Below are 15,232 nucleotides of genomic sequence, written 5' to 3'. Positions count from 1 at the left end.
TTTTTACGTTTTCTTGAAGAAAGCTCTTCTTTAAGAAAGGTTTTCTTAATTACTACATTCATCTACCAGCCATTTTTAGAACTCCTTTTACTAAAGCAAATGAATAAAATGCGTAAAAAGAAAAACGTAAAAATCTGTCTACAAATTCAACAAAAAAATGTCATCTTTGCCCATTGACCTTTAAGGGTTGCGCACAAAAAATCCCAACTGGTGCTTATCAGTTAATTGTTAGCATGATGTAAAAAAATAAACGCTAGGCCGCGTCCCCTTCACGAGCACGCTGGTATTTTTATTGAATGCGATTCAACTTTTTTTTTTTTTTTGTTCCTTTAGGTGCCTTGAACGCGGATCAAGACGGGCGACAATGGAAGCGGCGGGCGCGCGCCAGAAAACCCAAGGTTGGCGAGCTGAGCGAGCGAGACAAAAAAAAAAAAAAAAATGCTTTTGATCAACTTGCTCTCACGGTCACGGTCAAAAGCAGCGGCGGCAATGAAAAGGAAAAAAAAAAAGAAAAGAAAAGAACCTGTTTAGTGGTGCGCCGGCAATACATTGCGCACAAAAGACATATTTGATCACAATGAGCGCACACACTCACGCTCACACTCGCACTCGCGCTCGCACACGCGCCTTGTGTGGGCATGTGGCCTGAGGGGCAAAAGACAAAGAGAAGAAAAAGAAGAAGAGCAAGATTGCGTCTCCAAGGAGAAGAAGGCTGGTGGCGGGAATCTTCTTGTTATTCCTGTTTTGTTTCCTCACCACAAAAGGACAAGTTGCGCACTGGAACACTCGCCATTCTGTTTGGGCGCCTTCTTCAAAAGTTCTTTTCAAAAGGCGGGCAGGACCAGCATATGCCGCCTGAAAAGAAAAGAAGAATATTAGGACAAAAATAGGAGGAAAATACAAAAGATTGCAGGAGACATCATGGAGGGGCGTGCGAAAAAATCTATGGAATATTAGAGAATAAAAACGGAATGATAATTGGAATGATGTTCGTAAAATATAGGACAGAAAAAATACAAATATATGAGAAGGATTTGGGAAAAATATTGTCAAATAGAAAAGAAAAATATTAGGCCAAAAGAATTGAGAAAAATGTTAAGTAAAAAAAAGACGACGTGGAAAGACATGCAAAAAAAAACAAACAAAAAAAACAAAAACTAAACGACCGTTGCAAGAATGATAGTAAAATATCGGATGGAAAAATACAGAAATATTATTCAAATATAATTAAAATAAAATTTGTGGAAAAAAAGAATATTAGAACAGAAAAAAAAATAATAAAAAAAAAAATAATAAAAATATAAAATAAAATAAAATTTGTGGAAAAAAAGAATATTAGAACAGAAAAAAATGGGAAAAATGTTTGGTAAAGACATTCAACAATGGAGGAATGTGCAAAAAAAACACAAAAGATTAGCAAACAAAGTAAATGACAATGACAGTAATATTAGTCAAATATTGAATGGAAAAAAATCTGACATAATTTTGGAAATGAAATGTGGAGAATAAAAGGGGAATATTAGGCCAAAAAATATTAGAAAAGTGTTAGAAGAAACAATAGAGACATGCAAAACAAAAGGTTAGAAAACAAAGTAAATGACAATTACAATAATGTTAGTAAAATATTGAATTGAAAAATATCAGGCCAAAAAATATTGGCTAAAGAAATTCAAAAATATTAGATGAGACAATCGAGAAACATGTAAAAAATAAATAAATTAATTAATTAAATGACAATTGCATTAGTATGAGAAAAATATTGGATGCAAAAATATTTTGTACAAAAAAAACATGGATAAGAATTACTAGATGAGACAATGGAAAGACATGCAAAATAAATTAAATATGAAAATGTATATGACAATTGCAGTAATATTTGTAAGATATTGTAAGGAAACAACGTGGGAAAATAAAAGAAGAATATCAGAACAAAAATATGAGACAAATATTGGGGAAAGAAAAGTTATGACATGACTCAACGGAAAGACATGCAAAACCAAACCAAATATTAGAAAACAAAAAATAAATGGCAATTGCAATATTAGTAAAACGTTGGATGAAAAAAAATAATAATAATTAGGAGAATTTGGGAATTTTCTTAACTGAGATGCACAGGGAAAAATTGGAAAATTACTTACCGATAAAAGTTATTTTATTTTTTCGTCCCCCAAAAATGAAAACTCGTGGTTGATGAGCTGTCTAAGGCGCGTCGGATTATCAGGCGCACTGTCAGCTTTTGAAAAAAATTCCGGGCTTTTAGCTGTGCGCAAAATACGCATTTCTGTCCAAAATGTGTATTTTTGTCCATAACGCAAAACATATACACAAATATAGAGTGGTTCTCCTAAGTTTCCATACCGTCCAATGGGGATGGGCCACTCCTGGACCTTTTAGACACTTCCCTCCTCCAACACACTTGATGACGATTGTTTTCAGGCTTCTGAAGAGCCACCCCAGCACTTTTGCTTTATTCATGTGCGCTCCAGGGTGGGAAAAAAAAAAAAGAAAGTCCCATGCGGAATATCTCTTCATCTTATCACAGGAGCAATATAAGAGCTCCTTGTCTTTTATTGCATGCCATGTATACAATCTTTGCTTTTAAATTACAATGAAAGACAGAAAATTCCAGTAGCGCATACTGGACGCTATGACCGTGACAAATATTCATGGGACATCACATAAAGGATGAAAACGCAAGCAAAGTCGTTTTGAAAAAAGTGCTGCCCATGGAAACAAGATTTTTTAACCGTCCGTAGAATGCGGTTATGCATATGCGGCGGTGTGCAAATATATGAATGGAACATGACAAGTTGAAATCTCGCACAAGTCAACCACACCCACAAAAAAGGAAAAATATTCAAAAGCTAGAATATGCTCTATTCAGCCACACAAAATGCTCAGGCGGCGGCCATTTTGACATTTGCTGTCAACTGAAAACGATGTCATCAAAGTGGCTCAGGTAACAGCCAATCACGGTAATTGTCACATGACCGGTCTCTGAAAACGGGTGGGCCGTAATTGGTTGTTGGCCGCGCAACTGTGATGTCATTGTCAGTCGACGGCCAGTGGCAACATTTTCACCCAAGATGGAATTTGTTTGTTAATTCATTTTCCATAAACACAATATTAATTAAAATGCCATCTTTAGACTCGCGGGGGACCTTTAATTATATTTATTTATATGAATTATATATATATTTCTTTTTTTTTAAACAATCTTGAAAAGAGCAAAAATCAGCCAGATATTACAACTTTATCCTTAATATCCTTATTTTGTTCTGATAACACACATAGAATATTAAAAATTAAAGTATTTTTGGGGCTTTCAATGTTTCAGTTTAATTTATTAGTTATTCTTTCTGATTTTGAAGGACTTCTGAAATGAATAAATTGACCAGAAAAGCTGCAATTAGAAATTAGATTGTGGAGCCTAGATTTAATGGACCAATAGAATATTTAAGATATCGAAAGGGAACATTTTCAAATTATTGCTGCTTTTGTGTTCATGTTCCAGATCCATTTGCATTTATTGCATTCGTATTTTGTCAAGCATCAAATGCTTCAGTTGGTCCAAATTGTTTCTAGTTTAAACCCCGGGGGAAAATTTGACTCAACTCGGGCTTTTGACGTTTTTGATGAGTGATATCAAAGGAAAAGCATCCAAAAAAATCACTAGGAGGCTAAAATATTGCATAGATTGTCAAAACATGTCGACTTTCCATATGGCCTCCCTTGTAAATGCTTGCAAACGGGAGGTGGAAAGGTAAAACCCCATAGGTGTCAAATTTAGCCCATGTCGGGCTCATTTACTGCCATTCAAAACTGGAAATATTGTCAATATGGACTTCCGATGTTTTATCATGCGTTTCGCCCGATTTTTGCATCAATCCTTTTCACAGCAACTTGCGAACGGGGTGCAATAGAAACTTTTGTGTTGAGACCCCAAAACCACCGGGTGGTGCGAGCGGCCACCTTTTGACATTTGCTAGCCTTTCAATGGCTTCCAAGATTGGCTTAGCCTGGACTCACATCATTTATATTCCTATTTCAATTTAATATACATAACTGTAGGGGTACTCGTACCCCCAATTTGAGAGCCACTGCTCTTTTGTGTAAATCATCGAGCGGTGACCAGGATCTGTCTGTCAATGAGAATTAGTAGCCTGAAATAGTTTTGAATGGACCGGACGCTATTTTGGGGGTCAGTCCAGTAAAAGAAGGTTCCGCTGAGTATTAATAAATACAATACATAAAATGGACTAATAACATTGTGTTGAATTGACCTGTGAAGCAAAGCCACCTTCTTTTAAACCCGCACACAAAAAGGAAAACGTCTCTCGGTCCATTCGAATTGTCCAGTCAAAAAACGGTTTTACCGCTTTCGTTAGCACGTTAGCGTCACACGAAGCTCTCTTCCATGTTGGAGCACAGAAGGAAGGAGTCGACCAGGCGCGGTTTGATCAGCTGCTGATGGTCGGCCGCCTCGATGCTGTCGGGACAACCGGACGCCAGCCTCCTCAAGGCCGCCTGCGCATAGATATCACGGCGCTAGATACATTTGAATAATGCGAAAAGAAATAGTCTGCCCTTACACAAATCGCTTCAAACCAGAATTGGTCATCTTGTATAAAATCTATAACAAGAATATATATTTATATATATATATCTGGGGGGAGCAAAACCATTTTTGCAATGTCCACCACTGCGAGCGACTTCAGTTGTCTGAGCGGTTCACGATTAAGATCTGCATTGCCTTTAAATGTGCAAAAATCGTACAAATTTTCTGCTTTGAAGGTTAAAAAACATCAAATCTGTACGTTGTCGAGCGTTGTTATACAGTAACCCTGGGCCAAGTGCGATGGAGCGTGAAGACGAGGCCAGCCCATTGAAGTTTCAACGCGCTCCTCATGCTAACGATGGGGCCTCAAATAAAATGCTAAGTGTATACTCATGAAATGTGCATATGAAAACACGCCGCATGTCAGTTGCTCTTTGGAAAGGAATATTCATATCGTCAGTCAACGAGTATCAAAATGTGTTGTTTAAAGGTATGACTAGTACATGAAATGTGATGTTAATAATAATGCTATCCAAACGTCAACTTTTCATTGCTGAATATGGCTAAATAAATGTCCTCTCCCTTTAAGGCGGGGGTGTCAAACATACAGCCCGCGGGCCGGTTCTGGCCCGCAAAAGGGCCATGCGAGATTTTTTATTTTTTCAGTCTAAAGTACAAAAAAAAAAAAAAGATTCATTTATTTTTTTTAACTATTTTGGCAAGAATTAAAAAAAAAGAATAATAAAACTGAAGTTGCTGCTTTAAAGTAAAATGAAAATATACCCCCAGTTTTATAGCTTCATAGATTTTGCTCAATGTGGACCGCAAGCTAAACGCTTTAAGGCATTTATACACACACACAAATGCGCACAGCAACACACACATACACACACACACACACACACTCCTATTACTTACCAAACAAGCGACCAAGACGGAGTCGCTGTTATTCCTTTCCGTGGGGGATCGACAGAGCTCGATGAGGCGAGGAACGGCTGAAGGCAGGAGAGGGAAACTTCACTGACATTCTTCAAGTCGTCATGACTGATAACTTTACAATATTAATAATAACCCAATTCATTTGCTCTTCAATCATTCAGCTGCCCGCCCAGTAAAAATAAATCACGTACAGCCGTCAATGGCAGTGAGTGACTTTGTTTTTCTGTGAAAAGTCACCTATTTACTGTAAGTAATGCTTTTTTTTATATGCCAAGGACGTAAAGTAACAAGTAAAAATAAAAACAACACTAAAATGTAATTAAAAAAATTTAATTGTTAAAACTTTTAGCAAGTTTTGAATGCAGTAAACTGAACTGCAAAAGAGTCTTAAAAAAAAAAAAAAGAAGGAGCTGGCTACCTTTGAGCTGTATGGCAGCCTGGGCTACGTCGGCGTCCCGGCTGAGGCGCGCGAGCGTGACGGCGGCCTTCTGCTGCACGCGCTCGCAGGCGGCGCCCTCCGATGGGCTGGAGGAGGATGGCCGCTCGCCCAGCAGCAGTAGCAGCCGCTCCACACCTGAAAAGGAACAAGAAAAAACAAGTCAAACAGAAGCATCCAAGTCATACACCGTTGCCTTAAACTGGTGCACTGTGTGTGTTTAGTCTCGCAAGAGTGTGTTTTGTGTTTGAGTGAATTTTGATTGACGGGCCTGCGCTTGGTTATGATAAGTGGCGCGATGCTGCCATCTTCAGGACAGGTTCTGCACAACAGTCAATGTTTTTCTGCACAAACCCTATGGATGATTTTTTTTTTTTTTTAAAGATTTCACCCAATGTAACATTTTGTAATGCGGGAAGGGAAGATAAAAACTCCACACAGGAACGCTAGCCTGGAATTGAACCCCCAGCCTCAGAACTCTAACAATGCAGTAGTTCCAACTTTTTTTTTTTTTTTTTACAATTATGTACCCCGATAAGTTGCGTCAGGTTCCAGTTAATTTGTTCTTCATTTAAAAGGAGAAACGTGTGATTCCTGTCACAGCATGAAAAACACTGAGTTATATTAGCTGATACATTCAGAAAATCTCTTGTACCCTCATTGTAGTAGGACCAGTCCCACCATTTTAGTACCACCTTTGACACCAAATGCCATCATTGGCAGTGAATGGGTTAAAAATGAATGAAGATAGAATTATGAAAGGATCACCTTGCTCCTGTAGGACTTCGCTAGCGCACTGCTCCAAAACCGAGAGGTTGGCCAAGATAGTCACCACCTAAAACGGAAACGTTGGATGTCGGCACTGGTTTTGAGGCTGATTTGATTGATTGATTTTTTTTATTCCGGGCACCTGGTCTTTAGAGTAGGGAGTGTCCACCCGCTGACGGTCCTTGCAGGCCTGCAGCAGGATGTGGATGGCGTTGAGCTGCAGCAGGATCTCGCAGGCCATGCTGTCGAAGAAGGTGATGTTGGCCAGGGCGGCCGACGCCAAGAGGAAAACCTCGCCACACGAGGCGCTCTCGCACAAGTCTGAAGGACGGGGACACGTTCAGAATTGGGTTCAGTGAACCTCATAATATGTCAGTCCTCAAATAGCGAGGGCGGGTTGTGATGGCTGGGGGGAGGCATATAACCACGGGTTACAAACTTTGTGAAGTGTAGTTACATATCCACGGCACCAGATGGTGCTGTCGCGCTTTCCTTATCAAAAACTGTGCAGCGCAATAAACTTTTTAAGTTGCTAACAATTCCTTTTGTTTTTAATTGAAATCACAATCATGATTAATGTGATTTGAAAACAATCAGCAAAATGTTTTATAGATTATAATAAATAAGCAATATAAATCAACTTTCAACGATTGGTAACTGCTTTTTAACCATATTTTCAGTGTATAAAAATAATTAATTAAATCGGAATATATATATTTTTTTAAATATATTTTTTTAACATACTGTCTAATTGGTCATTTAATTAATGATACATTTAAAGAAACATTGATTTATTTAATTCCATATATAATACATTAAGGAAACATTTCATTAATTAACGACAAATTGATTAAAGTAATGAAATAATTACTTTGTTAGTAAAACATTTCATTAATTAATGACACTTTAATTTATTTATTCAATTTTGGCACTTTGGGTCCTCCATATTTATGTTGATTGATTCCATTTTGGAGTTAAAAAAACCAAACCAAAACAAAGGCCGGTTTGAATGTGAGAACAAGATTCTTTTCCTATGTGATGACTCACTGATGAGCGCGGTGACAATGTCGTGCATGCTTTCCAGGAAGCTGGCCAGGTGCTGCGTGGAGCTGTGGTGCGGCGACGTGATCTGCGCCACCACCGCCGCCGCCTCAGCCCGCGCCGCCTCCACGCTGCCGTCGTCCGTCAGGATGTCCGCCAGGCAGAGGATGCCGTCCACCTGTTCGGGGACAAATAAGTGGCTGTCAAACTCCGGTTGTCGAGGGCCGGTATCCCGCATGTTTTCGAAGCTTCTCTCTCAAACACACCTGGTCAAAATGATCAGGATCATTTTCAACCTCCTATATAGCTTGCTAATAAGCTAATCGTTTGAATTTGGTGAGTTGAAGCGAGAAAACCGGAAAATATGCAGAACGTCTACCCTTGAGGACTGGAGTTCAACACCTATGCTTTTTGTTCAAAACAACAACAACGAAAAAGTTACAATGCTAATAATGTTTTTCAATTATGGCCTTTTAGTTTTGGATCCCCAAAAAAGACTTCTGATTATTGCTGACGTAATTGAGATTTTCTCATGCCGTTTTGCTATTTTGTTTGGTTAATAAATGAGGAATTCTTTGGTTAATAAATGAGGAATTATTCATTCGTCAAAAACATCAATTACTACAAAAAAGATAGGATTTAATCCAAAATTAAATACATAAAAATAAAATAACACGATTAAAAATGCATATTTTATCGTCATTTTTTTTCTCTAGCCTTGACTCAATTGAGTCCATTTTTATGCAATTCCAAACGTTGTCCACAAGAAGGCAGTGTTACACTCCAAATCTGCCCTATGTTTCATTCTGTTATGCACATATTTTTTGAAAGTTTTGATTGACAATGTGATTATAAAAACCGCAAACGATATAAAGTATGCATAATGCAAATAATTAAACATTAAATATTTCATTGTATGCTTTTGGAATCACCTCTGGAATAATCACAGTTTGAAGAAGCAAGAATCTATAATATCTTTGGGTAAACAAAAGTTTGGAGACGGGCATAAAAAAACAAACAAACATAAAAAAAAGCTGTCATCCAGCCACACCTGTCATTCATTCTCGTCCCCTGATGAGCATCAGTGCGCCCACGTTCACGGGACACCTCCCTATTTCGGTCTCCGTGGACGTCAACAGCGCCGACGTGAAAACATCCCCCAATAATCAAACCGTGCCCCCCCTCACATCAAATCCCAGTTTCCTGGCAGCACCCACTCCCGAAAAGAGGGTGTTCCTCTCGGGGTTCACCTCACATAAACGCCTGGACTGCATTGTAGACTGGAAGCAATGTACTAAATTCAAAATTGAAGGGCAGCATTTCGTATTTAACAACAGGAGAATATCCTTTTGTTAAAGAAAAACCTCAATTTGAATTCACTTCCTTGAAGTCCCAAGATTTGGACTCGGTCTCGGGACTCGGTATTGACACCTTGTCAAAGTGGGCGGATTCACCCTCTCGTGAGAATTTTCCCCATTTTTTTTCAGTGCATTTATACAGGCCGTCAATCAAAGGTGTATTTTCGCTACTCGTGATCCAGTCACCCAAGAGAATTGACTATCTGTCAATCATCCCGTCCGCTCCCAAATTTTGTTCGCCATCATGCACCATGTCGTGCTTACATAAATTGCCATTAGGGGATGAAAGGCAGCGGCGCATCGGCTGATAAACAGCACCTGCGCAGCGCCGCCACACTCGGCGGCGACAGTTGTGTTTGTCGAGGCTGATCGGACGCGGCTGACGGACGCTCCCCCGAGGACGCCCCGCTCATCAGGAGCGGACTTTGCTTTAAAAGACTTTTCACGCCTGAAAGCTTCCTTTGGTCCCATCGGTCTCACATTTGCAAAAATACTCGGATACGGACGCTTAGCATACAGAGCTTTGCGAGACCATTCTACTTGAAAAAAAAACAAAAACAAAAAACAAAAACAAGGCAGGTAAAGGTTGAAATACCAGTAGGGATCATCGCGTGTTACTCTTGGGCTCTCCCTACAGCTGACAAGCAGAATAGACTTTGAAGAAATGCTTTGCTAACATGTAGGTGGAGAAATATTGTGGTTGATTTGAATCAGAGCCCAACTGATTTTGAAAGCCATTAGTACAGCTGGTGTTAAAATAGTGTCCGAGCTGCAGCCCAGGGGACATTTTTAACCATTTCAACCATTTTTAACTGGCCTGCGCCGTATATTTCAAGTGATCTCAGGCACTCATAAACTTGTTTGCATATATATATGAAAAAAAAAATATTGTTATGATCATTATTTTATTTTTTCTGATTATTTAAGCCATTTTGATGTACTTTTTTCAGTTTTAGACTAACGTGTAACCTGTGAAAACAATGTAAAACGCAAACATAGAACGAACAGTGAACAGTTGTTAAAGGTTAAAAAAAAAAGTTCCTCCAAGGAAAAAGTTTGACGCTCCTGTATTGAAACAACAGAGCGATATCTGATTTTTTCAAGATGGTTTTGCACTGGTACCTTGTCGAGCTGCTTGATGCCCTCCTCGACGCAGCAGATGGAGGCCACGGTTCTCAGAGCGTGAGCGTAGAGGTCTTTGAAGCGATCCTGCCGGCAGATCTTGAACAATGACACCACAGCTCCTTCCTGAAAAGACATCCGGAAATGTTTGCTTGATTATCGGACCGTATAACTTTTTGGACACAGGAAAGAAAATAATCATTTCTGGCGGAACTTTCCACTACACTGCGAACGGTCCCATTCGTGATGGTCAAGCATCTTGGATTATTCATTATCAGCGTGCTTTGTTTTTTTTTTCTGTTCGTTTTTCAGACGGAACAAATATTCTGACTGTGGTCTTGGCAGGACCGGGGGTGTCCAATCATCCAAACGGGAAAGAGCGGTCAAGGTGTGGAGGGCAGCGTGATTGGCCACTCCACAGCGTGAACAACACACGGGCGCTCTAATGGCCTTATTAGGATAATGGCTGTCCTTCCACCAGGTAATTCCACCTATTTGCACGCAGATGACGACCTGGAAGTGTGTTTGCATGGACGGCTTCTCATCATCTTCTCAATGTTTTCAGCTCATGAAATATGCAATGTTTATCCATTGTAATACTTTTCAACGTTTTGTTGTCATCTAAGCGTCACCTTCTGTTGACGTAGATGGGCCGTCACAAAATAATGTTTGCCTCGACTTTTACGTGCCCATAGGCCTTCATTAGCAATTCTATTCCCATGCATTTGGCTCTGCGTCACTTTGCAATGTGGGACCTGCCGGTTTCAACTTCTTTGCGGCCATCTTGCTTCCTTCCTGACACGTACGCCTTCTTTTTGTGGTTCAAAAAAGAACAATAATTGACACGTGGGCCACATTGTAATTATAGTTTCTGTCAGTGGCCCGGTATGACTGCGGTCATATCAATTTTAAATGTGTTTGTAACATTTTGAAATTGGAGGCCGGCAAAAACTGATTGGGAATAAAAAAATGCATACAAAAATGAAGACAACTGGCAACTTTGTTTTTTTTAGCCAGAAACTAACGACCATTCACGGCTCACCTATTGGTCATGTGAGCTACGATTCTTCGTTATTAGAGCCTTCAGCACATTGTCATTTTCAGTCGACAGCATTTGGTAAAATGTGTTCTAAAAGTATTAATTGTACATGAAAAATAATTTCACGATCAAAATAATTATAGACCAAAAACAACAAAAAAACTTTTTCCTATGGAAAATGTCCTTTAATGCTTCTGATGCCACGTCGGGAAGAAACTGTATATTCTCCTTTTCAAATTAAGAGCAAATTAATTGGAACACGACACATCTCATTGCTAAATTGTGTTGCAGTGACTCTAAATTGTGTTGCAGTGACCACTGGTTATGCGATTTTCCAGCAGACGAGCCAAAAATAAAACACATAATATCACACGATCTGTCGTTAGGAGTAGCTGGATCAAATACACCTAGATGTACCAATAGAAATTTAATTAAAAGTTTATTAAATCAAATAACTGTTGCATAACACTGTTTTAATAGGTTTTTTTCATCCCAAAATGCTTTGTGCTGGTTTGAAAAAAATGTTTCACAGGGAGTGCATCATTGAAAAAAAAAAATTGAGAATCACCGCGAGAACTCAAAACTGTCACGATTTAGTTAGTCAACACTATCTCTAGACGGGCTGTAAAGAAAATGCTTGCTTCTTGAATCCTGCTGAGAAATATCCTGTAATGCGTTTAAATTATCATTTGTTTCACCTGCAAGGCCCCTTTGCTTTTTCACACGCCGTCGGGCAAATTTGTCGTCATTTTCGCAGACTTCACCCGCCGACATTATCACGCGTAAGGCTAAAAATGACTCTCTGCAGCTATGCATTTGCACGAATGGAAAAATGCGGCGTGTAATTCTGTCATTTACACTCCGCTGTGCACATATCACCAGAATCAACACTTTATTTACACACACACACACACACACACACGCAAAACGCTTTGAGAGTATGTTTAGTTCTCATGGACATTGCATGAGCACAATGAAGGGCCAGAGATAGCAGTTCTGCACTCCCTGCAAAAACCAGCATTTTTTTTTTTTTATGTTGCCAGTATACAATAACCATATCTTCTTTTTCAGTTCTAATGAGGCAATTATGCATAAAAGTGCCAATCATATGTGTTTAACTGAATATTTTAAATTAGATACAGAGAATTCCTACAGTGTTGTTTTGGTAGTAATTCCCTTCATTTGTGTTTTTCTGTTTTCCTGCCATGGTCAGGACAAACCATTCTATTTAGATATATTTATATTTTACCGTTATATTTAAGCTGAGAATTATTTATCAATCGGCATAATGAATGAATGTTAAGTAGACACTTTAAAAAGTCAATTTTAAGAAAGACCATTAGAAAAAGTTTTCTAGGCAAAGCAAAAAAATCATACCCCATTGACAGGTGTTTTTCTTCTTAGCATTTTTTGCAGTGTATGTTATAGAATAAAACTCTCGGTTTCGATGAACACTTGCGCCTATCGTTCAAATGTAATTTATTGGCGAGTTGTGTATTTTTTTTTTTTGTGCTTTAGTACTTTAATATTGGTCCTTGGTGTAAATATTTGAGATGAACTTTGGCTATTTTTGCTTCAATGTGTTCACTATAGACGCCTTAAATAACCATTGAAAACGCAGCAAAGCCACATAACTAGGAAAAACAAATTTAGAAAAAGTAAGATTATTGTGGCTAAAGGCCTGAAGCAAGAGCAAGGAGCCACAAGCAATCTCTTAAACGTCAAATAAATTATTCAGGAATGTCTGGCTTCCGTGTTATTGCTCCAATGAAAATAAAACTGTACTTACTTGTGAATGTCTGGATACCTCTAAAATGTCACAGTAACACTTTGAATGTGTGAATTTATTGCTCCCGATATTCCATTGTCTTGATTTGATTGCTCTCTCCTGGGTTGAGGCGCTCTCTATCGATAGCACTTCCTTTATAGTTTGTATACGTCGACGCTCTCATCCAATCAATTTTCAGTCTAAGCATGCGTTGCTAGGTAGGGTCTACCTTGAGTCCACAGGTCTCGTGACGTAATTACATTTGCATCCTTTGATTGAATGTTCAGATAGGCTAAATGCTAACTAGCTTCCCGTGGCTAAGTGATTAAATGTATTCTAAGACACAGTGTTTTGAATGACGGGTGGAATTTTGGCTGCGCTGATGAAATATGTTTTGAGAGGTTCCTACTCACCTTGGAGACCGAATACGACACCGAAATTGCAACTTTTTGGGGGTCAAGACCGTCAACATCCGCCTTCATTGCTAATGGATCATCTTGCGGGATGGATCGTCTTGACCACCATAAATCTTCACTTTCAGTGAGTAAATTGCCTTTGAGCTCTATAAACGTTTTTTTTTTGTTCGTTTGATTTTTGTTATCATTTTGGCATGTAATGTTCATATTACCATGTAAAAACATTTTGCATCATCGTAAAATCAAGTTTTTCATTTGTCCATTCATTAATCCATATTTTTAATGGCCGTACAAGTGTAAAAATAAGTTAACCACTGTTAATTTTACCATGTAAAGCTGCTCTGTCCTTAAGTTATTCAAATTTAGAGTAGTTCTTTCAAAACATACAATTTGGAAAACATACAAGTCATTTCGGAGCCACAATCTGCCTGATGTGCATTCTGACTCATCAATTTATGTATCACAGTTACTCCCAACTTTTTATGTAAACACTGTGTGTCACCACAGAGGAAATATCAGCTCTCCTTCCCAGCATTTAAAAATGTAATCGCATTTAACAGGAGAAAGGGGGAAAAAAAGAAGATAAGTATGCACTCTGCGGAAAATGATAATGAGGATTGGAGGAGTTTGGAAACTAGCCAGAAATTACGCACTTGCTTGTGCAATGTGTGCGCTTTCCTAAGTGTGTGTGTGTGTGTGTGTGTGTGTGAGGTGGCGGGATGTCATTTAGTGGCAGCCAATCATTAGGGACTACTGGAAGGCTGCCTCCCACTCTCCGGCCTTGTGAAAGGTGGGGCGGATTGATAGGTAGACATGACTAAGCCACGTGATCAACGCTCTGTGCTAATGGGAACTGACAGTATTGATCTTGCGATCTGTGTGCGTCCTGGAAGCGGCCGGCTAACTAATGGCCCGATTGAGACTTGCTGTCTGATCTGCTTGCCCGATTTTGCACTTAAACAGTCTGTTACACTTAAAAGGCTGGCTACACGCATAGATTGTTAAAGACGCCAAACACAACGACAAAGTTTACGTAAACAAGGCACTTAAGCATCTGCCCAATGACAACTACCACATTTCTCCGAGTACAAGTCCAGTTTTTTTTCCTCATTTTCAACCCGCGTATTAGGAGGTTGACTTATAAACGCATAACTCAAAACAGACCAATTTTTTTTGCACATAACTGTGTTTGAATAACATTAAATCAAACGCGAAATAGAGTGTTTGCATGGAACGTCGCAAAACTGCACTTTCGCCAAGTGCCGCCCTATTGCCTCTTTGTTGTCAACAACGAGGCTGCAAGGATCATTTTTTCGGCGGACGTTGACCCATTATGAAAAGGAAAACATGGCTTGACTTGTGTCCTTCAGCCCTTGTACAAGCCGTCATGGATGCCGGCTGGCGTGGGGAGAAACAGTGAAGGGCAACGTTCCACGTTCTGATCTCACAACATTCGTGACTTGTCTGTACTCAGAATTGATACGTAAAGATTGCAAAATTGCACTCGTATCGGTGTCAAAAAAGATGTATCAAACATCCCTACAGTTTAAACAGAGATTTCAATGACATCTTAATGTAGAGACACTGGACTCAAGTTGGAAGCTGGCACCTCATTACCTTGGCGATGATGCTGCAGAGCTGAGGTCCATCCTGGGTGAGGGACAGCAGGTTGCTGATGGCACTGCCGATGGTGTGAACGTTGTCTGAAGATTCAATCTGCTTGATCAGAACCTGCAAGAAACCATCAATGAACTGACTGACGAAAAATCAAGCCAAGACTACACCAA

General features: G+C 39.3%; 1 protein-coding gene across 1 annotated transcript in view; it reads right to left on the bottom strand.

Annotated features, from left to right (window-relative positions):
- Window positions 1–2,536: 2,536 nt before the first annotated feature.
- The window catches only part of insc (INSC spindle orientation adaptor protein), a 32,796-nt gene continuing 20,100 nt past the window's right edge, over window positions 2,537–15,232 (bottom strand). Inside the window, exons 6-13 of the mRNA XM_088417813.1 lie at window positions 15,063–15,176; window positions 10,223–10,348; window positions 7,749–7,920; window positions 6,844–7,022; window positions 6,702–6,768; window positions 5,916–6,071; window positions 5,477–5,553; window positions 2,537–4,527 (exon numbers count right to left, since the gene is read on the bottom strand). Of these exons, the coding sequence (XP_088273939.1) occupies window positions 4,399–4,527; window positions 5,477–5,553; window positions 5,916–6,071; window positions 6,702–6,768; window positions 6,844–7,022; window positions 7,749–7,920; window positions 10,223–10,348; window positions 15,063–15,176 (1,020 nt within the window). The 3' untranslated portion in view covers window positions 2,537–4,398. The remainder of the gene's footprint in view (window positions 4,528–5,476; window positions 5,554–5,915; window positions 6,072–6,701; window positions 6,769–6,843; window positions 7,023–7,748; window positions 7,921–10,222; window positions 10,349–15,062; window positions 15,177–15,232) is intronic.

Source organism: Hippichthys cyanospilos, chromosome 6, assembly GCF_059441005.1.
Source record: "Hippichthys cyanospilos isolate Australia breed blue-spotted pipefish chromosome 6, RoL_Hcya_1.0, whole genome shotgun sequence".
In the NCBI taxonomy this organism is placed as follows: Eukaryota; Metazoa; Chordata; class Actinopteri; order Syngnathiformes; family Syngnathidae; genus Hippichthys; species Hippichthys cyanospilos.
The sequence above is the reverse complement of the archived record's forward strand: the minus strand, read 5'-3'. Positions and strand labels throughout refer to the sequence as shown.